Below are 22,016 nucleotides of genomic sequence, written 5' to 3'. Positions count from 1 at the left end.
GAGGGGAGTGGGAGGAGGAGAGCTGTCCCATAGAACCTCTGCGCCTGTCTGTCCAGGAGCCCATTGTTTCAGCTGCTATTGTTACCCCAACCTGGGGGGCTCAGGGCAACCCCCAGTTCATTTTCTGTTTCTTTTTTTTGTTTGTTTTTGTTTATTTTCCCCAGTTCATTTTCTGGCTGGGTTTATTTGGTTTATCCTTCAGGATCTGGGCAGGTCACTGTGGGCACAATAAAACAGTAATAAAACAGTGGTTGCTCTATGTCTGTTTTATTATGCCAAAGAGGTAACTGGAATATTTAATTCTTAGTGGTGAAGATAAATAACAATCTGAATAATGGTCTTTGTTTATAAAGAGCTTTATAATTCGCAGCCCTGGGAGGTAGGTAGATAAGTGCCATTGTACTTTCTTACAGGTTCAGAGTTGGTGGCTTCCTGAAAATCCCCGATAAGAATCTGGGGCAGAGCCTGGACACAAACCCAGGGTCTCCAAGTCCCAGGCCAGTGTTCCCCAAGTGCCCCAGGGTGGGGACTCTGAGGTCATGCCCTGCCAGGTCTTAAGAGTCACAGGAACTCAGATGCTGTAGCCTTGCTCAGTTTGGCAGCTGCCAGGGAAAACCAGCATGTTTTCCCACTTTCTTAGTTGGGCAAAACCTTTGATCTCCCCCATGGTCGGCTTCACCAAGTTAATCCTTCTTGACCTGTTTCCATCTCCTGTGTACTTTCTCTTGCACCTTAAACCTCCTTATGAAAAAACCAATAAAAAAGCTCAGGGCTCAAAACCCCCGAGGCTGTCAGTGTTTACTCCTCGCATCTTGGCAAACAGTCAGCTCCAGCCGCCCACATTCAGATTTCTGCACTCTTAAGAGGCATTTGATGAAATTTAAGAAAGCAGCAAGTTAAAATTAGCCACTGGGATGCCAAAAGGTGGAATTTACTTAGAGAATTAAGTCCTTTAATCACTCCCTCTGTGAGCACCACCTTCCCGGCCTAGCCACGTGCTGGTTCCCTGCCAGGAAGGCACAGGGACCGGGTGCCTCTGTGAGGCATGTCAGAAGCAGGGTCCTAATTAGGGTCTTGGAGAAACTCGGGGCTGGGCAACTCAGTGACCCGGGGCAGTCTATTCCCTCCAGCAAGAGTGAGGGGAAGGTAGGGACAGAGAGAGGAGGCAGGGACCTAAAGACAGGGCTTCTGAGAAGAGTGCTAGTGATTTTATAAAAGGAGGAACTAAACTCGAACTTCTTTACAAGTAAACTCAGTCACTGCTTAAGATGAAAGCAAGACGGAAGCCACATGCCAGGGAATGTCCTCGACTCCTCTTTCTAGCATGTGCCACATTAGCCACCGTCATCTCTGCCATGATTGCAACAGGCTTCTAAGTCCTTCCATTCCTGCTAGCCCTTCTCCAGGGAGCATCTAGAAGGATCTTTGAAAAAACATAAATACACTGCTGGCATAGCTCAGTGGTTGAGCATCGATCTATGAACCAGGAGGTCACTGTTTGATTCCAGTCAGCTCAGGTTTCGGCCTCTATCCCCAGTGTGGGGCGTGCAGGAGGCAGCTGATCAATGACTCTCATCATTGATGTTTCTCTCTCTCTGTCCCTCTCCCTTCCTCTCTAAAATCAATAAAAATATATTTTTTACAAAAAGAAAGAAAATCACAACTGAGAGCACGTCACATCCTCCTCATACCTGCTAAGGCCTGTCATTGATCCTAGAATAAACCCAGGCTTTTTACTCTGGCCTTCGGAGATGTACATTGCCTCGTCTCTCCACACCCGCCTCCCATGCTTGTCTTCAGCCAGGACCTTTGAGAGAGCTACAGTCATTTTGTGTCCACAGAGCCCCAGGCAGATATGACATATGGGGTCATTCTGGAAGGACTGACCTATATTTTAGGTCTGGGGGCTCCCACAGGTGAAGTTTAACCTATGAGCACACCATCAGAATCCTCCAAACACAGAAAACCAAGTGTGGTGAGTGAGGGTCGGCAGAAACACACAAAACACAGTGAAGCAGATGTCGATGTCCAAATTCTGCAGCAACTGAGAAGATTTACAGTGTAGTGCAAATTTGTTTCATACATTTAAAAACAAAAGCAGGAGGGTAAGGTATGACTAAAGAGCAAGGCTATTATAACTGACCAGGAAGATTTAAAGAGAGTCAAACAGAATGTCTAGAATTTGTGTTTCAATGACTAAAATTCAGGAAGATGAACTAAGTACCAAAGCAGAGACAATTAGCAACATGGAAAATGATGTAACCAAAAAAACTACGCAGACTTCAGCAGAGACAAGGAGGTTGAAACAGGAAGAAGTTAAGAGTTTAGAACAAAATCACAGGAGAGTCAGAAAGTGTGGAAGCAGCCTTATTTGAGAGAAAATGGCTGAAATTTTCTATTGTTGATGGAAGACACAAATGCACCATTAAAGTAAGTGCATTGCGTACCTAAAGAAGGGGCTACACAAATGTCAGAAAGAACATCTTAAATTCAGATGGGAGAGGACACATCACCGACCAAAGTGACAGCGGCTCTAGGGAAGCACCTGCAGGTAACCAGGGGAAGTCGCCATCTGTCTGTGAGTGGTCCCCATAAAAACATCTCTCCAGAATGAGAGTGAAACAAAGACATTTTATCTGAATAAATCTTGAAGGATTTACCAGGAGCCAAATTTCTAAAGGAAGGAAAGAAATGTGAACATGGAAACATGCACATGTATAAAATAAAAGGAAGATTTGATTGGTGAGGCTCAAAAAAAGCAAGCAAGCTAATAAAAGACTGACATTCACAGCACTGAAGTTTGAGGGCTGATCCGAGCTAAATGGCCTCACAGGCCAAGCTGGGAGGCCTGAGGCCACCCGTTTCCAGGTGTGTGTGGCACTGGTATGGCTTCTTCCCTAAGAGTCAGACGGACTCCACTGTGACTCATCTGGTCCCTGAGTTTCCTTTGTGGAAGGGTCTGAATGAAAAATTCAAGATTTTAAACAGATAGAGGGCTACTCAGGTTACCCGTTTCTTCTTGAGTGAACTGTGGAATTTGTCCATTTTGTCCTGTTGACAATAATGGCATAAAATTACCCATACTATTCTCTTATGATTCTTTAAATATGTGTGGAACCTGTAATGATGTCACTTCCCTCATACCTGGTACCATAATCCATGTTTTCTCTCTTTTTCTACTTATCCTGGCAGGAGCTTTACGTTTTATTAACCATCTCTAGGAACAATCTTTTGTTTATTAATTTTCGGTATTGTTTTTCTTTTTTTCTATTACATTGATTTTTTCTCTCTAATATTTATTATATTCCATTTACTTTGGGTTTAATTCGCTTTTTTAGTTTCTCAAGGTGGATGTTGAAGACACTGAAACCTTTTTTTCTAGCCTAGGTTTTCAGTGCAGTGAATTTCCACCTTCTGCTTTAGCTGTACGTTCATCTATACAAATCACAAAAAAAATTTAAATTTTTTTATTGATTTCAGAGAGGAAGGGAGAAGGAGGGAGAGATAGAAACATCAATGATGAGAGAGAATCATTTGATTGGCTGCCACCTGCCTGCCCCACACCGGGGATGTTCCCTGATCGGGAATCAAACTATTACCTCCTGGTTCATAGGTCCATACTCAACCACTGAGCCACATCAGTGGGGCCAAATATCACAAACTTTGATAATTTTTGCTTTAATTTTCATTTAGTTCAAAGTACTTTCTAATTTCCCTTTTTATTCTTCTTTGATCTAGGAGTTATTTCAGAATGTGATATTTAATTTCAAAATATTTAGAGGTTTCCCCCCCCCAGAGATCTTGTGCTTTTAATTCCATTGTGGCTAGAGAACATAGTAGTTTTAAATTTATTTAGGCTTGTTTTATGGTCCAGAATATTGTCTTTCTTGGGTAAATGTTCTATAAGCTCTTGAAAAGAATGTGTCCTTCTGTGGGACCCTGGATCCACCTCAGTGTTCTGATGATAAAACTAAAAAGGGGTAACTTGAAACCAGTGTTCTTCCAAATCATTGAGGGAGGCTCACACGCCTTAACTAAAACCTGCTAATTCCTGACAAGCTTGACAGAGAGTGGAACGTGTGGGAAGAACACAGGCTTCCCTTCAAGCTGGGCCCTGGCTCCGCTCCACCTTCTCCCCAGAAGGGGCCGTCCTGGGCCTGTCTGCAGAGGCCAGAGCATCCAGAGGACCCTTAGTGGCAAGAAGACTGAAGTCCAAGCTTGACCTAAGTGCCATTGGGGCTGAGATATTGATGTCCTTGCTGCAAACATGGACAACTATCTGCTGTGCTCACACACCTGGACACATACACTTTGAAAACAGATCCTCGATAATGCAATTTCACTGAACACAAAAATAACCACATTACCCCCAAATCTGTGGCTGCTCTCTGCCTCACCTGTGCTATTTCTCTCATTAACCTAGGGCATTTATTTAACAAAAACACCATCAGTCTGACCAATCATGACCATATAATAGTAATTTAGTCCTTTAGTCTTCAATACCAAATATAAATATAAATATAAATATTTAAGAACATTCACGACTCTAAGGTTAGGTAGGTCTTTACATTTGTCCTTTCAGCAAACACAAATGAACCCACATCATACATTCATCTTTCGGAATGGGGTAAACAAAAGTATCTGAAAGTATCTGTAGCAGGTCAAGAAACTGTTACAGCCAGAGAAATTTATTTTAATATAGAAACATACATACATTAAGCTTTAAAATAGTCAAGTTTTAAACAAAAAGGAAAAAAGCCATTTGATCCCAGAGTCTGTACAGCATGGATTTAGAGGCATTTGAATTTCACGTAAGGAGCACTTACAGACAACTGGAGGTGGAAACCTGCACCTCCCTGTCTCCGGAGTCCGCCAGGTCGGGGGACACCGGTGATGGTGATGGCATAGCCACTGCCAACACTGGACGCTCCTCTGCTGAGAGCTACCAACAGCCAAGGATGACCACGAGCGCCCAATATCTCAGTGACTGAGACAGATGTCTTCATGCTGGGGACACTGTAAGTGAAGCCAGCTCCTCTCAAACACCTCGTGACGGGACTCAGGAGACGTATGAGAAATGCTCAGAGGTTTTGGCAATGTAGAAGGTGTAACGTCCAGGAATTCACCAGAAGCTTCCAAAAATACTCAGCTGACCATCCAAGATGTGCTGCATAGTGGCTCGAGGGCGGCCCAGGCCAGGGCTCACTGTGTGTGGGGTTTCTGCTGGGGCCTCTCCTCGTAGGATTCCCCAAATTCGTTCACTCTGCTCCTATCTACAGGGTAGAGCCTGCAACGATACGATGGATGTGCTACTGCTTCTGAAGGGAGGAAGTGCATGTCCTTAAGCCCAATAATAAAAAATCAAATGTCTTACAAATGACAAAAAAAAATAAAATAAAATCGTCAGGAGTTTACTGCATTTGAGGAATTTGGGGGTTCACCTTGTGCCCTCCTATTGATTTTTTTATTTAATTTCTTTTTTTTCTTTTAAATATATTTTTATTGATTTCAGAGAGGAAGGAAAAGGTGAGAGATAGAAACATCAATGATGAGAATCATTGATCGGCTGCCTCCTGCACGCCCCCCACTGGGGATCGAGTCTGCAACCAGGGCATGTGCCCTTGACCGGAATCAAACCCGAGACCCTTCAGTCCGCAGGCCGACGCTCTATCCACTGAGCCAAACCAGCTAGGGCCTATTGATATTTTTAAATGGTCAGACTAGAGCTCAGACTAGGCTGATCAGAGGAAAAGGACAGCTATGCCCAAGTGGGAGCTGGGGCTGGAACACCGTGTCCAGCAAAGGCCTGCCCCCAGGGTCTGGTCCCAGCTCCTAGAGGCTGGGGCAGCGACCTCCTTTATGTCACACCAAATTCAACTATGGAGATACGAGCCCACAGTGGCCGATCCCATCAGACAGAACAAGCACTTCTATACCAAGAGACAGAATAATTTTTTCCACCGTCTACCACTGGCAACCAGAATGCAAGCTTGGGCAACACACAAAGACCATTGCAAACTGTATCTTTCCCCACAGGATGGTCAGGTGCACATCAGCAGGAATGGTGAGAGTCCACCTGGCAGCGCGCCTCAGAGACACTGCACTCACCATCGCTGGTACAGGTAGATGAGGAACACCACGTCGTCCCTGAAACAGGCCAGGCGATGGGAGGTGGGCATGGTGATGATGAAGGCGAAGACATCATCAATGAAGGTGTTGAAGGCCTGTGCCGGGCGGGAGAGGGGAGAGGGTGAGGAATGGGCTGTGGGGGCTCGCCTGGAGATGCCCAACTACCTGAACCCTGCTCATACTCAACACGAGTCAGCAAATCATAGCAGACATACCATGGGCAACAGAGACCCTTATAGTGACAATAAAAACAAAATGAGCAGGTGGAGGCTCTGGATTAGCCACAACATACCCAGACAGCATTCAGGGCAGCCCGACCTATGGGATGATGGGCTACCCTTTGGACAGTAGCCACTGGGTCAGGGGTGTCCAATATTTTTTTTAATGAAAATTTTAATTTATTGATTGATTTTGTGAGGGGGGGGGGAAAGGGAGACATTGATTCTATTGCTCCACTTATTTTATGCATTCATTAGTTGATTCATGTATGTGCTCTGAATAGGGATCAAATCCGCAACCCTGGCATATTGGGACGGTGCTCTAACCAACCGAGCTACCCAGCCAGGGCCTGGGTGCTCATTTTGATCCATGTTGTCAAGTAACATGGCACTTAATTTAAGCAAATGTCTTCTATTGCTATGAGAGTCAGAGCTGCTGTCTTCTTTTAAAGTCATTGCTGTGGTTCTCATGTTTAAAGAAGATGCCCCAACTGTGCCAGGAATGTGGCCCATTACATACAGCGCCTCCTGCAGGCAGAGCACTGACCTTGTATGTGAAGGCCTTCCAGGGCAGGTGCGCCACCGACTTCATCTGGGGACAAGGAGACACGTGCAGGTCAGGGACAGGGTGCACAGAGTACATGGGCGACTGTCCAGCTGGGGCTGTGTCTTACCTTGTAGTTCACAAAGAGCTGGGGCAGCATGAAGAGGAAGCCAAAGGCGTACACCCCTGGGGAGATAAGACATGGCTGAGAGCATGCATGGACTATGCCATCCTGACAGCCCCAGAGCTTTACATCCACAGCTTTCTGGCTGGCAGAGTGACTTCAGAGAGCAACATCCTTTTCTTCAATCACCGTAACTCTCCCCCACAGGGGCCAAGTAGTGTGGGGGCTGTGAGGCCAGGGTACCCACCCCACATGGTCCCCTCCAGGGGCTATGGCCAGGTTTGAGATCCACACCCAGTAAACATGGCATACCGGGAGCCCATCCCATCTGCTCTGTGCCCTTAACTGCCTGCGGAGACCAGTGCTGTGGTCAGGGCCAGCCCTGGGCTGGCAGGCCCCACACAGAGCTCCATGCTATAGGGTTACGGCTGTAGCTGCCCTAAGGAATCGGATGTAAGAACAGCGTGTTTACTCTTTAGGTTTTCATGCAGAGGAAAAGAGACCTCTAAGGGCTCTAGTCCCAGGAAGCCTGCATGGGCCTCTCGTAGGCAAATGGGCATCCTGAGGCCCAGCCGAGTGCACAGGGCCTGACAGGGTAACCTCATGTTACAGGAGCAATGAAAAGGTACCTGCTCATCATGCCGTTACCAGAACAGAAAACCACATGACTCACCATTGACGAAGCTGTTGATTAACCAGGAGTACCAACTGAAAAGGAAGAGAGCTGTCACTGTGAAAGGCTCGACTTCCCTCTCATCAGTGTCTGTTTAAACTGACAACCAATTCTTTTGTGGGAACTCTCTGTAAACACCAAGCTTTCCCAGGAACCCGTGCCAAGGTGTGGTTACAGTTCCTGGAGATACTCTGCACATTGGAGGCTCTGGACCCTGGTCAGATCCCTGATGCTGCAGGGGTGGGAGACTCTACACCGAGCATGTCAAACTCATGGCTGGTGGACTGCAAGTTTGACATGCTTGCTCTATACTGACATTGTCCTTCAGAACTGCCAGGCAGATGGAAAAACCCCAGGCCTCTCCCAAGCCCCTGCCACCCCGAACACAGCAGCCACACACTGCTACCAGGATTTCCCTTATCAAACGCATCCAACTTCACCCTAGACACCAGTGCTGTGGGTACCGGCCTATGTGCCTGATGATCTGAAAAAAGGGGAATGGGGACACCCCCATTTCAGCTGTGTCTCCAAGTCCGAGGCTACTCCCATGAGCGTTCCCAACCCCCGACCTCCTGCTTTCCACAATGCAGATGAGATAGAGTCATAGAACTGGCTAGTCCGTAGTCCCCACAATGGCAGGCAGACACGGATAGAGGCTGAGGGGCATGGTCTGCATGGCTGCCAGAATAAACTGGTGATAGTGTGGCAGGGGAAGTCCTAGTGGTGCCTGTACCTCTTATACTTTATGTTCAGCAGTGAGTAGACGGCGCCCCCGATGCACAGAGGGTAGAGCAGATAGGACAGGTACTTCATGGCCTGCAGGGAGCAGAGTACTTCCCGTTAGAGCCCAATCCTCAAACCTCTGTTAAAGTGCATTTCATGCAACTAACTCACAAGGATGGAAAATAAACAAACAAGACAAGAAATGGACACGTGTGGGCAGCTGTCTGACCTGTGTGATGTTGTAATGGAGGACACATCAGTGTGCGTTTATCAAACCAACAGAACTCAGCACCCACAGCTTACTGATGTAGGCGGTGATGTCCATAACATTGGCACGCTCAAAACAAACTAGCTTATGACAAATGTGAATGGATAAAAATGTGGTGGATAAAAATCTGAAGAAACTTTCCTAGGATTTTGTCAAGACTGCTATCTAAGTCAACGCGGCTGTGTCCTTGAGTTTATTCTGATTAGGATTTTATCATAACCTCAATAAAAGTTGGAATGCAGGCTGATGCTTATTAGCCAATAAATATACCCATTCCTGTATAGGACACGCTGTATGGTCATACTGCAAACTGCGGCTCCCTCACAGTAGCTCAGCACACGGGCCTCCCTGTGGGGTCGCCCAGGTCTAAGTGACAGAGCGAGCTCACAGCAATCCCAGCAACCCCCAGGGTACAAATCTGCTTATGAAAAATGTCCTGGGAGACAGGCATGAGGACACCTGCAGGGACCAGAAACAGGGAGAAGACACCTGCTGGCCCCTTTTCCAAACCAGAAAACCACTTGGGACCGTGACCACCCTCCAAGGAGATGGTCTTCCTGTGCTGGACGTCACAGTCAGGTGCTCAGTGACTTGTCTGCTGGAAATGCACGCCCCCTCCCTCCATCCCCCAGCCCACCAGCTGCTCACCTGAGTGTCATACTCCTCGGTTTTCCTCTCAGACTCACTGTAGGCACCAAACTGTTGTAAAATCCAATACAATCATGTTAACTAAGTGACTTAAGGCAGGTGTCTGAGCATGACTTTGCTAGGACTGAAGGGGTGATAGGGCTGTGTGCTGATCGATAGAGATGCCTGGCCTGGCCACACTGTGTGAGGTATGACCCCTCCATCAAGGCTGAGGTTGGCACGACCACACACCTCCCTCCACGGGGAGGATGAGCGGGCAGCACTTCTGCTCCACTCTGGCCTGGACCCTGCACCACACCGTGTGTCCATGTGGCGAGCAGCCTTGTCCACATGTGTCCCACCCACCAGGCTGCTCCATTCTTCCCCTGGCGGTGTTTTCAGTGAAAACACTTGCTCTGCGCAGATACACTGACAGTGCGCTTAGATCAGTCAGGAGACCAGGAAAGGAGGGTTTACTGGTCTAACTTAGAAAACAGTAAACTGCACTATCTGCTGAGTTTCCTGTCCTTGGTCTGTTTGGACCTGGACATGGGAGGGTCAAAAATCCCTCAACTGAAGTGAGTCAGAGAGCACAGTGAGCTTCACACCTGTAAACCTCAAACGCTGCTCAACTCCCAGCCCTGATCTGGGAGGGAAGCTCTCGCCGCCCATAGCTGGGACAAGTCCTGGGCTGTGGCTGGCTATTTCGGGAGCTGGCCTGAACTGCCCACAGGACCACGGGAGCTGTCAGACCAGCGTCCCGTCTGGTGTAGAGGAAGCTTGCCTCTAGTGCAGGCACTGCTCAGTCTGTGATTGGGGCGTCCCATGGGAATTAGTTGTGATCAAGGAGCCAATGATGGCTCTGCCGAGAGAGGTGCTCCATGTGCCGGGAGGGCAGTCCCGTCAATGCAGGACAGTCGCATGCTCACAGGGTCCTGCACCTCACTGGGTGCAGCTATGAAATGCACCAGCAGACAAGCTGGTGCACATGCAGAATGGGAGGTCTAGAGGGAAGCAGATGCGTCGACAAGAGGGAGGAAGACAAAACCCCTAGAGAACACAGCAAAAACACTCACCTGAAACTTGGGCCTGAGGCCTCTCCAAACAACAGTCATTTTCAGAGCCTTTTTCACTTTCCACAGCTGAGGAAAAACAAGAAGCCAACATTTATGATTCTAAGAGCAAGGAGATGCCAGAACTCGCCACTCGAACCCTCGTGGACCAGGCACCTGCCTGCTCAAGCCCAACTGGGTTAGCTCACAGGCACAGGCCCTGGGTCCTCACCCCAAGCCCACATGCCACCCAGCAGCTTGTCCCCATGTGGATGCCATCACCACCTATCAGCACTAACAAACCAGCCCTCAGCCTGCTGCCCTCCTCTGGGCTGTCTCCTTCCCAGCTGTGTGCACTTGGTTGGCTCACCACACCCTGCCTGCGTCTTTAAATTCACCCTGGCACCCTCTTCTGGCACTGGAAGGCCCCAGCCTCCGCTCAAGCCTTGTGTTTTTGGTCTCTCTGGAACCCACGCCCCACTTGCTGCCTCGCTGATAGGAGAGGCGTCACGGCCTTAGAGAGCAGTTTCTATACTGCGGCTGTGGCTCCGAGGGTCCCTGGCTGGCGGCCTTCTTCCACAGGCACGGAGAGCACAGTTCTTGACTTGACACCATGTGCGAGGAGGGCTGCAACTCGCAGAGCAGGATGTGCAGGCTGCCACCTCCCTCCATTATTCCTGTGTCCCAACTCCACCTTCGTCCTTGAGGACTGGTCCCAAGCCTGCCTGCCCCACAGGGCTCCCTTTCCTGAGCCCCACACAGCAGGGCCGCCACAGGGCATTAAGCTTTTGGAGCCCACACCGCATACTTCTGCGTTCAGTGGCATCCAGCACAGCACGAACCACATGGAACTTTAAACATGCCAGAATACATTCTGCAATAGATGTGATGAGCTGGGGCCTTTTAATAATAAAAACTGCAGGGCCACCTAAAGGATCTTCTGAATTCTCAATTTGGTAAACACTTGCAGCAGTTGCGTCCCGGCCTGCCCATGGAGGTGGCCCCATGTCACTCGGGCAATTACGCAGGTTCTGACTGCACTGAGCACCTGTGCCCAAGGACCATGGCAATTCAGATGACAGCTCACCTCGATGGCGGCTCCGACACCCGCGGGGACTAGGACCAGCAGGCTTGTCTGCTCATCCAGCAGGAACAGGAAGATGACCACAGTGCTGAAGCAGCGCCAGAGCACTGGGGACAGAGGGTGGGGGGGTTGCTGAGGGGGGCCACCACCCCACTCACACACACACCTACACACGTACAGACCACAAGCACCCAACCCCCCCACCCGGCTCACACACACCAGCACATGCACAGCCCTGCTCCCACATACCCATCCCACTAACATATACCTGTATTAATACAGCCCCATATACACCTGTACATAGATACAAATGTATATATAGAACCCACACGCACACCTCCACTTGACTAAAAAACACACTTGTATGTGTACAGCTCACACATGCACATCCCTGCCCCGGCTCCGAACACACACATATGTGCACACACGTGTGGACCTACAAATATTTCTCCCCCGTTGTCCATTAACAGTGAACAATAGGCCACACGCACGAAGGAAAATGATTAGAAAAGGCTCCAGAACCCAGCAGAAGGCAACCTCAACTACATAAACATGATTAAGTTACACTTGCAAACACATAAACACACAGCAAATACACTGAGAATAATGGATTCTTGACTGGAATCATGACAATTTGCTTTCCTGTAATCAAATTACACTTTCTTGTTTTTACACCAATTCTGTGATAAAGACATCTGTCTTTTAAAGCTGTGTGTACCCTTTTTCTTTTAAAGTCACGCTTTAGCCCAGACCGGTGTGGCTCAGTTGGTTGAGTGTCATTCCCTGCACTGAGAGGTCACTAGTCTGATGCCCAGTAGGGCCCATAACTGGGCTGTGGGCTCAGTCCCCAGTAAGGGGCATGCAGGAGGCAAATCGATGTTTCTCTCTCTCCCTCTCCCTTCCACTCTCTCTAAACTCAATAAATAAAATAAGTTGTACTTTAGAAAACACTGTAGCTGACTGAAAGTGTCTGACTGCCTTAAATACTTCTCTTGGCAGCAGCGGCAGAGCCAGCTCTGCAGGGCGTTCACCAGGAGCACTGGCAGGGGGGTGGGGGGTAAGATGCCCGCTGCCTTCCATGGGCGCAGACTCAGGGACCCTCCCTCTCCTCTCACCTGAAAAAGTTGGGAGCAGGCAGGAGGACTCAGCAGGGGAGGGGCATCCTCTCTGAGGATACCGAGGACAGGAAAGAAGAATCTGAGACACGGATGACAGGGGCAGGGGAGCACCCCAGCATCATAGACCAGCCACTGGGGAGTGTCATTCCCATGGGAGACACTCGCCTGGCTGACACAGACGGCACTAGGAATGTCACCAAGATGGACCCTGGCTGTGTGGCCTCCATGGTCCTCTGTGCTCTGTGGACACAGGCTTGCACGACACTCACCAAGATCGTGGAGACAGCTCCCCCCCCATTTATTACCATATATGATCTAAGAGGACCCTCTGAACAGGAGCAGGGGATGGGGCCTGCAACCAGCATGCATCATAGACAATTATAACTTTAGGTTCCAAAACGAACATTTTAACCCATTTTTATAACAGCACAATACACTTTCGGAATGGGTCAAAAGTCCCGAGGGCATCTACCTGCTTTGGTGGACATCCCAATCATGCTCTTCTTTTTCTTCCAGAAACTAATGTCATTTTTAAATGCCAGGAAATCAAACAGAAGCTGAAAAGGAGAGAGGACACCAGTGTGCATCTATCTCCCGTGGGTTGGCAGGTAGGCACTGGACGCAGGTGAACCCCATGTCTCATGTACCGCGCTATGATATGTGGAGTCACCACAACCAGCATCTCCGCCTGCACTGGCAGGGAGACCACAGGCGCCCAGATGTTCTCCTCCCCTCTCATGGCAACAGCACAGTGTGTCTGCCTCAGAAGCACACAGGCTCATTCTGAGACATGACCTTTTGATAAAAATTGCTATTTTTCAGCAGTTTTGGAAAGTTTTAGCTGGACTGGCAGCTGAGTCCCAGGAACTCAGAACCAGCTATGGCTCAGCTCCCCAGACCTGTGCTGCCTCACCTTCCCACCTGGACCTGAGTCCAGCATCCATTGATGGCTTTCCTCCACCAGCCTGGAGACCCCATGTTCAAACAGGGATTCCACAGAGGACTGGTGTTTAATGTTGTGATCGCCACAGTAAGGTTCATATAGTCATTAATTCATTTCCGCGGTAAAGGCCTAGCACTCTGGCCTGTGGAGTCTCAGGTCCGTTGGGAACCAAGGGGCTGCCAGATGAGACACCGCCGCCCGCCCCCCGCACCCCCGCCCCCCTCCCACCCCGCAGCTGAGGATGGCTGGCACCCTTGGAGCCGCCACGCCCACCACGGTCATCACCAACAAGGACTCAGTGACCCACTCACATGAAATGCTGCGACAAAGAAGGTCAAAGCTAAGAAATACAAGTTGGTATCAACAAAAATTCCTTTCACTTCATCAGCATCTTTCTCTGAAAACCCTGAAAAAAGAAAACATAATGCAAAATGGGCAATGTCAGCCTTACTTAGTGTTACAAAGGTTTTTGACTGTTGTTGGTAGTAAGAGTTCACCTGAGCAAAACTATAGCACTTCAAATACTATGTTCTGAATAAAGCAAACTTTCAGGTAATCAGCAAGAATTTTTCAAAGACAGGACACTAGTGACCCTCTGATTAAAATTACATGAAAGAACCTGCACCACAAGGTGTGAAGGCTACCGAGTTTGTGTACACTATCTGGACTTGCAACTACAGGACACTGCCGCCCAGGGTCTGGGCTGGCCCCCACGGCCTCACCAAACTGCTGCAGGGAGTACACGGCATCCTGCATGTGGATCCAGAAGCGGAGCCTCCCCAGTGAGATCTTGTCGTACGACACGGTGAGGGGCAGCTCGGTGGTGGAGCGGTTGATGACCTAAGGGGGTGACGACACAGTCGGAACCTGCCCACCAGGGCGCTCCCAGCTGCCAGACCCCACCCTTCTGCCTTGGTCGGACCACAGCGCACCCTGGGCTGCACCCTGCGCACGGACACTGCACCTGGTCCCCAAGTTCTGCACCCACCAGTCCGGGCACAGTGGAGGCTGAGGCTTCAGACCCAGGCCATGTGGCTGGTGGGCTTTAGACACTCCTACATCCTGGGCACGTTGGTCACATCGAGGCTGACCTTCCCTTTTCTTCCCTCCCCACTTCCCTCCTGTGGGGCTCCAGCACCCACGTGCTCTCCTCTCAGAACTGGGCGGGACTCCTCCTCTACACACTGCCCTGAGCTCTTCCTGAGGAAACTGCACTGCTCTCTGGACCTCATCCCTCTGCTCTTCCTTCCCGGCATGAGCGGCACCACCACATGCCAGGGACTAAGGACACGTGTCACTGAACCCCACACAGGCTCCTCCCCTGGAAGGGCTGGGGACACAACTGCTCTGCCCATACCCACAGGCCGAGTGCCCGGCACAGGCAGTCACTCCATCTGGGCTGGCAGAAAGCTCCAGGAAGAGGCAGCATTCAGGCTGGGCTCATGAGGAGGCACAGAACTGAGGGTGGAGGCTGCCACAGGAAGGAAAGCCCAGTCCCACTGTCTAGCAGCATACGTGGTCACAGCGGTCAGATCCCAGGAGGGTCCTGAGCATACACATCAGTGTCACAGTCCATGCTCACCGTGACCCTTCACAGTGAGCCAGGCAACCGGACCAGGTCCAGCACCAGGCCACCCCATGCAGTGACCAGCCTCAGGCTAGGTGGGCAGCAGGCCAGGCCTGTCCCATGGGGGCACCACTGTAAAGGCCCATAGCAGGCAGCACCCCACACACCAGTGGCCTTGGTTGTTCTCCAAATATGGTATTCCTTCAGAGAAGCGGCTCCAAGTGAGACAAAGCATTAGAGGCAGAAGGCAGCCTGGGAAAAAGCTAGCTGCCTATACACAGGTCTGTTTCTGTGAACAACAGCCCTTTGAACAGCAGGCCTTTTACCAAACCATGCAGTGACCAAGATAACGCAGGTGATCTGTGGATGCTGCCCAGATCCTTCAGTGGCCCAGCCACAGACTTGTCTCTCCTCACTGCTTCCCAAGTGCTCCCTGCCGTCCTTTTGAAGCCCTACACTAGTGAGGGCACAGGGGCTTGAGGAGAGGATGGCTCGGAAGGACGCTGCCGCTGGCCAGGAGCAAACACAGAGCACACGCATGCCAAGTGAAAGCACACACGAGCCATCAGGGCAGCACTGAGGAGGCAGCCACACTTCAGGCCACGAAGTGCAGAGGGGAGCGTGCTCACCATGAGGTCCTTCACCCGATTGCTGAGCTGATCGATAAACAGGATGGGGAGGTAGTGCACGGTCTTCCCAAGCTGGATCCTGGGGGAAACAGTTTTCAGTCACTGTGAAGTTTTCTGTCACCTTAGATGACCTGAATGCAGCCCCAGACGCTGCATTTACCTGAAAAATCCCTCCCAGCACCTTCAGTTGCTTCTGGTTACAAGAGTCCCACGCACACCTTCCCAACGGAAGCAGGGGTCTCACAAGCTACGCTCACTGCTGACACACTGGGCACCAAGAAGACCAGTATGACCAGTTTATTTATGGGTAAATAAACAGGGACCCGACCACACTGTGGAACATCATCCAGGGCATGAAAACGTGCAAGAGGCCCCTCTGTGCACTGACATGAATGGTCCAGTGAGGCAGTAAGAACAAAAATAAAAATCTATCTGGTTTTCATGCCTGGGAGGGGTGGGGGGCCAGAGGATAGGAGTGGGGGGGCTTTTTAATAAATACCTTCCACACCTTTCACATTTTGAACTGTGACTGTATCATGTATTCAAAAATAAGGTTTAAATTTACAAAAGGAAAACCCCTCATGACAATACCACAGGAACTACTGACAAATGAATAAGAACACTTATTACAGTAGCCACTCATTGATGCTACATGATGACTTGATAATAGGTCTTAACCTAACAGCAGGCTCCCCAAAGCCTGGAGACCCACACTAGTCTAAACGGTCAATCAATGCTAATAGTTATGCTTAACTGATAATGGCAAATGACAGTGACAAGATCTAAAGGTTTATTTTATTTTATTATTATTTTTTAAAAATTTATTGATTTTTTTTAGAGAGAGAAAAAGGGAGAGGAAGGGAAGAGAAGAGGGGGGAAGAGAGAGGGGGAGAGAGGGAGAGAGAAACATTGATTTGTTGTTCTACTTATTTATGCACTCATTGGTTGATTCTTCTATGTGCCCTGACCAGGGATCGAACCAGCAACCTTGGCATATCTAGATGATGCTCTAACCAACTGAGCTACCCACCAGGGCCAAAAATTAATTTTAAATAGATGTAAATGAGTCACATTAAACTGACCATGGCGTCCCTAACAAAGGTAGTCAGAATGCAGACAGGACAAAACTCACATGACATGGTCTCATCAGTGCTCCCATTTTCTCTCCAAGGGAGGCCTTTGCCAAGAACAAAGTGCAGGCTCTGGTCAGTTTTCTCCGTGGTTAGAGCATCTCAGCCCTAGGACTGAAGGGTTTCAAACTTGATGCCAGTCAAGGGCACATACCTTGGTTGCAGGTTTGAACCCTGGCCCCGGTGGGGTATGTGCTGGAGGCAACCAGTTGATGTGTGTCTCTCACATTGGTGTTTCCCTCTCTCTGTTCCTCTCCCCCACACCACCTCCCTTCCACTCTCTTTCTATAGATCAACAGAAAAAATAGCCTCGGGTGAGGATTAAAAAAACAAAAACAAAGGGCAGGATGACTCCCAGTTTCATTCATTCCAACGTTCTGATGGCAATCTCGGTCAGCAAGACTGCCCAGAGAAAAGGGACAAAGTTTGAGGGTGCCCAGGCAGCACCTTAGGCCCTCCTGGGCCTCCCATCCCAGGGACAACTCAAAGATGCAGGTGTGTCCAGCCGGTGTGGGTTAGTGGTTCGATTCCCAGTCAGGTCACATGCCCAAGTTGGGGGCTTGATCCCCAGTGGGGGGCATGCAGGAGGCAGCCGATCAATAATTCTATCATTGATGTTTCTATCCCTCTCCTTTCCTCTCTTATTAAAAAATGCAGGTATGACCAATCCATTTTTGGATTTTGGTGGGCCACCATCCTGAGGGGCTTCCTCCAGCCCTACACCATTGCGGTCGCTTCCTCTGCTGTCAACTCAGGGCAAACTGATGCTCAAAGCCAGTCAAGTAAGCCTCAATCTCCGGTTAGACTAGTGCACTTACATCTTCATGTATCGATGCACATCGGCTGGCAAGGAGGACCCGTCAAAGACAAAGTCATCCACCATCACATTCAGTGTCAATCTTGGTCTCCAGTGAGAAACAGGCTCATCCAGGGCACTCATCGGCTTCTTCTCAGCTTCGATATTCTGCTAAATGAAAAGGAGCGACTCAGCATGAAAAGAGGCCAATGCTGGCTGGGAAACCGGGCCTGAAACAGGTTGAGGTAACAGGGTGGTCAGCACCTTCACCTGGGAATAGCCCACATGCCAAGACCACACAACTGGGAAGCAGAGCCTGGCAGAGTGTGGGGCGCCACAAATGCCAGTTGCCCAAGTTCTTACACCCCTCACTTCCTTCTCTGCACAGAAGTCCCATGTGGCCCTGCATCTCACTGACGCCTGCCCTGGGTCCTCCACCTAAGCAAGGCCCACTTCTTAGGGATACTGGGGAGGGCGAGTCCCCGAGACAATGACAGGAGGTGCAGGCAAGCTAGAGTTAACTGTCCCGCATGTGCAATGAGACAGACTGAAAAGGAGACTGCTGCTCAATCAGGGACATCAGGTTGTCGGGAAGGAGCTGTGTCAATGTCTAGGCATCCACCAAGAAACTGATTGGCAGGAAAATCTTTATTTGAGATCTAACTGACATATTCTAGGAAACAGTGTCATTTATCTCCTACTTAAAAGATATATTTTTGCCCTAGCTGGTTTGGCTCAGTGGATAGAGCGTCGGCCTGCGGACTGAAAGATCCTTGGTTCGATTCTAGTCAAGGGCACATGCCCAGGTTGTGGGCTCAATCACCAGTGGGGGGCGTGCAGGAGGCAGCGATGAATGATTCTCTCTCATCATTGATGTTTCTATCTCTCTCTCCCTCTCCCTTCCTCTCTGAAATCAATCTATAATAATAAAAGCTTAATATGCAAATTGACAGAATGACCAAACAGCAGAACGACCGTCTAGACGACCTTCCGGACGACCACGCTATGAGATGCACTGGCGCAAGGCCAGCCAAGGCGGATGCAATGCGATTGGTAAAGGGTAGCTGCCATTGCCCCATGACTGCCCTGCAGAGGGAGGCCCAGGCCACCCTCTGCACAGTGATCGATCGTGGAGCCCTGGCCAGGTGGGCGGGGCCTCACTCTGTGGGGGCATCGATCAGGGGGCCCCGTGATTGAATGTCCCATAGAGGGAGGCCCAGGCCACTGGCCAGCGACGCTGTGGCGGGTGTGCAGGGCCGGCCAGTGATCGTACCGCAGAGGGAGGCGACTTGTGGGGGGATGGGTGCAGGGAGGGAGGCAGTGCCACACAGATGGCAAGCAGTGGCAGTGGTGGGGGCGGGGCCAGCTGCCAGCATGGGGGGGGGGGGGGGGGAGCGGGAGGAAAGCCACGATAGGCCCTGATCGCTGGCCAGGCTAGGGACCCTACCTGAGGGTTCCTGGATTACGAGAGGACACAGGCTGGGCTGAGGGACACCCCACCCTCCACCCCATGCACAAATTTCGTGCACTGGGCCTCTAGTAAAAATATTTTTTTTTAAAAAAAGATATATTTTGATGTAATAATTTACCTCCCAAATAATAGTAATAGCTAACATTTGGCATTTATACGTTCCAAAGACCTCTCCATTCCCTTTACACCTACTGCCTCGATTCCCCAGGAAGGCCCCATGAGGCAGGGCCATACTTTTTCTGTGGAAAAGGAGGCGAGGGGTCTTCTCAAGGACACACAGCAGGAGTGCAAACTGGGAGAGGCCAGAGCAGGCTGTCAGGTTTTTCAAAACCTACCTGAACCATTGACAGCCCTGTCCCTGTGCAGGGAGCAGCATCACAGAAACTTCCTGAAAAGCTGCCATCTTTCTTGTTTGTAAATGATCTGACCTTCCATTTAACACAGACCCAAACACCAGAATTCCTAGGCTTTGTCAATGGTCACTTACGTAACTCCCAGTGTTTCTTGGTACATATAGTTTTCTACGGATGTATAAAATATAATTTGTACACCTGCCTTTTGAATAACTTTAAATTATATTCTTAGAATAAATATATTAAGTGCAGTAAGTTTCCCAACTCTTAAGTAATGACTACAGCTGAGCTCCATAGAAGGGGCTCCCTGTGAAAAAATATACATAAAAAATGTCAGTTGATTACTTAAGAGCACGTCACTAATTTGACAAAAAATTTATCTGTAAATGTGGGAAATTATTCTGCTGAAGCACAGACATGTTCGCCAATAACCCAGCCCTAGATCGAAACTGCATGTACAGGGACATGCAGGTGTGAATTCTAAGAGGCAGAGTGCAGGCTCCTTTGGCTGATAATCTGACGAAGATGCCCACCTGTGCAGCAGATTCTCCAGTGAGCAGATTGACCTCTTCTGGTTTGGGGACCATGTAGGTGGTGAGAGGACTAACCAGGTGCACCTGCTTCCCATCGTGCCAAGGCAGAATGCCAGCATGATGGAGGAAGATATAGGCGTACAGCGTCCCATTATTCCTTGTTTTCTTTGGTACAGAAACATTAACTGTCCTAAAACAAGACAAATTACAATTTCAAATGTGTACATTTACACTCTGTATATACACACACAGCAAAGATTACTCAAATATCTTTATAACAGCTAATTTTAGTTTAGAGTACTAAAAATGAAACCCACCTGCCTATGACTGAGAGTCCTAGGTACGGAAGTTAATGGAACGTTTTCTAAAAGCTTAAGCAGCTATACCTGAGAGCAGGAAAGCCTGTGTTTCCTGCCTCCATTTCCTGGCACTCAAGACAAGTCAGTCAGAGGCAGTGGCCAATCTCCAGGTGTGCAAGGCCCCTGCCCGCGGCACTGCCTCTGCAGCTCTATGAGGGGGCTGGCTGGCTAGAGGACGTTCATTCCAGCACATGTTCCCATCACTCTATCTGATACCTCCCCGACGATGTAGAGGGAAAAGGTAGACTCTTGACAAACACATCATTTTTTAAAGTTATGCCTGTTGAAATCTTAAGACCCCAGAGCCATAGTTATATATGAAACGCCTTTGGTTACAAAGAGACAAGTGGTTTGCTGTGGGAAACCGCATGTCATTCCCAGTGCAACATCCACTCCATCCCAAACTCCCCCTAGCTGCTGCATGTCCCACAGCCATGTGATGCTGGTGTCAGCTGCTTCCTAAATGACAAGTAAAACAAAAGTTTGGCCGTCTACCCATCACACATAGGTCTTCCATTAAAACGTTCTCACAAGACGGTAGGTAATACGGCTTTTCTGGGGTAACCTTGTTACATACAGAACGCTAACTTTTAAACAATCTAAACATTTTATTATGTTAGCCTTATCGCTGGCACTTTGTCATATAACCACACCTTTCAAACTTGGACTCCACATCAAAGTCTTCCACGTTCAAGACAAGATCCACGTTGTTCTCAGCACCAAGGTTGGACCGGGTGGTGGTGTACACACTCAGCTGGAAACGATGTCAAGAAAATTAGCTTGGCACGGTCCTGGCCACAAAAAACACACATCAAAGAGCTACGCAAAGGAGAGCAATCTGAAAGGTGAGAGGTTTCATTTTTAACTCCCAAAGGGACAAAACTCTGACCTGTGACCGAATGGTTGTATCTGATGTGTCTGCTGCAAAAGAACAACTTGCTAAAGTGTGTAGCTGACTGGATCAGCAGAGCAGGGGTACACTGACTCTGGGTACCTTGTGATGGGGTGACAAGGGCAGCGTCCGGGGCCCGCCTGCGGTCACTATGCAGGCAGAGTCTCGGGGCTACTAGGGGAGGGAGGTCAGGGATCAGGCCAGGAGAGCCCTCAGCCCAGCTCCGGCCTGGCTCTGATGAGAAGCGCCCCCCACCCCACCGGACTCTGCCCAGCTCAGGTGAGACTAGCTCTCGGCCCCCCGTTCGTCGCGGAGACCCCTCGCCCCAACCCGGGAACTCACCTGCAGCTTGGGCCTCTGAGCCAGGTAGGGCTGAATGCAGTTACCGTTGCCGGAGCACGGGCGGGTGTAGACGATGCCGTACATAACCCAGCAGGTGTGCACCACGTACACCACAAACACGCCCACCACCAGGCTGGTGAAGGAGCTGCGGCCGCTCCACATGGTGCCGCCGCCTCCGGGCGGAGCGCGGCGCCCACCCGTCCCGGTCCGTCTCGCTGCCGCGGGCCCCGCGAGCCTCCCTCCCGGCGCCCGCTGGATGCTCTGGCCGTCGCCGCTCACTCGAGAGCCGCCGCGCGCCGCCGCCGCCGTCGGGGAACTAACGCGCCGGGCGCCGCGGACCACCGGCCACCCTGCATACTCTTGCCGCCGCCGTCTACCTGTCACCGCGGGATTCGCCGGCGCGCCGGAAGCTTCCGGGTCCTCTGCCACCGGACGGAAGTG

At 50.0% G+C, this 22,016-nt stretch overlaps 1 protein-coding gene across 3 annotated transcripts; it reads right to left on the bottom strand.

The window, feature by feature from the left end:
- Window positions 1–4,656: 4,656 nt before the first annotated feature.
- CLPTM1L (CLPTM1 like) lies at window positions 4,657–21,978 on the bottom strand. 3 transcript variants are annotated; one of them, XM_036309030.1, is made up of 17 exons: window positions 21,576–21,978; window positions 20,995–21,095; window positions 19,983–20,172; window positions 17,648–17,796; window positions 15,700–15,778; window positions 14,226–14,343; window positions 13,815–13,909; window positions 13,033–13,117; window positions 11,446–11,549; window positions 10,383–10,448; window positions 9,328–9,378; window positions 8,422–8,504; window positions 7,689–7,723; window positions 7,022–7,077; window positions 6,895–6,939; window positions 6,109–6,224; window positions 4,657–5,318 (listed from the first exon to the last, which is right to left on the bottom strand). In XM_036309030.1, coding segments are annotated over exons 1-17 (1,536 nt in total). In that variant the 5' UTR covers window positions 21,738–21,978; the 3' UTR covers window positions 4,657–5,317. The 3 variants fall into 3 exon arrangements, with proteins under 3 accessions (XP_036164923.1, XP_036164920.1, XP_036164922.1); XM_036309027.1 differs by having other exon boundaries at window positions 4,657–5,287; window positions 21,576–21,976; XM_036309029.1 differs by having other exon boundaries at window positions 4,657–5,287; window positions 17,648–17,793; window positions 21,576–21,737.
- Window positions 21,979–22,016: the final 38 nt, after the last annotated feature.

The sequence above is a fragment of the Myotis myotis genome, unplaced genomic scaffold (assembly GCF_014108235.1).
Source record: "Myotis myotis isolate mMyoMyo1 unplaced genomic scaffold, mMyoMyo1.p scaffold_m19_p_5, whole genome shotgun sequence".
In the NCBI taxonomy this organism is placed as follows: domain Eukaryota; kingdom Metazoa; phylum Chordata; class Mammalia; order Chiroptera; family Vespertilionidae; genus Myotis; species Myotis myotis.
The sequence above is the reverse complement of the archived record's forward strand: the minus strand, read 5'-3'. Positions and strand labels throughout refer to the sequence as shown.

Excerpts from the sequence above, each read along its gene's own strand:
- CLPTM1L (XM_036309027.1), bottom strand. The coding sequence starts at position 21,737 with ATGTGGAGCGGCCGCAGCTCCTTCACCAGCCTGGTGGTGGGCGTGTTT. Across the intron at positions 9,379-10,382 it reads GCCTCAGGCCCAAGTTTCAG|TTTGGTGCCTACAGTGAGTC; the intron begins GTGAGTGTTTTT and ends ATTTTACAACAG. Across the intron at positions 6,225-6,894 it reads GGAAGGCCTTCACATACAAG|GCCTTCAACACCTTCATTGA; the intron begins GTCAGTGCTCTG and ends CGCCCGGCACAG.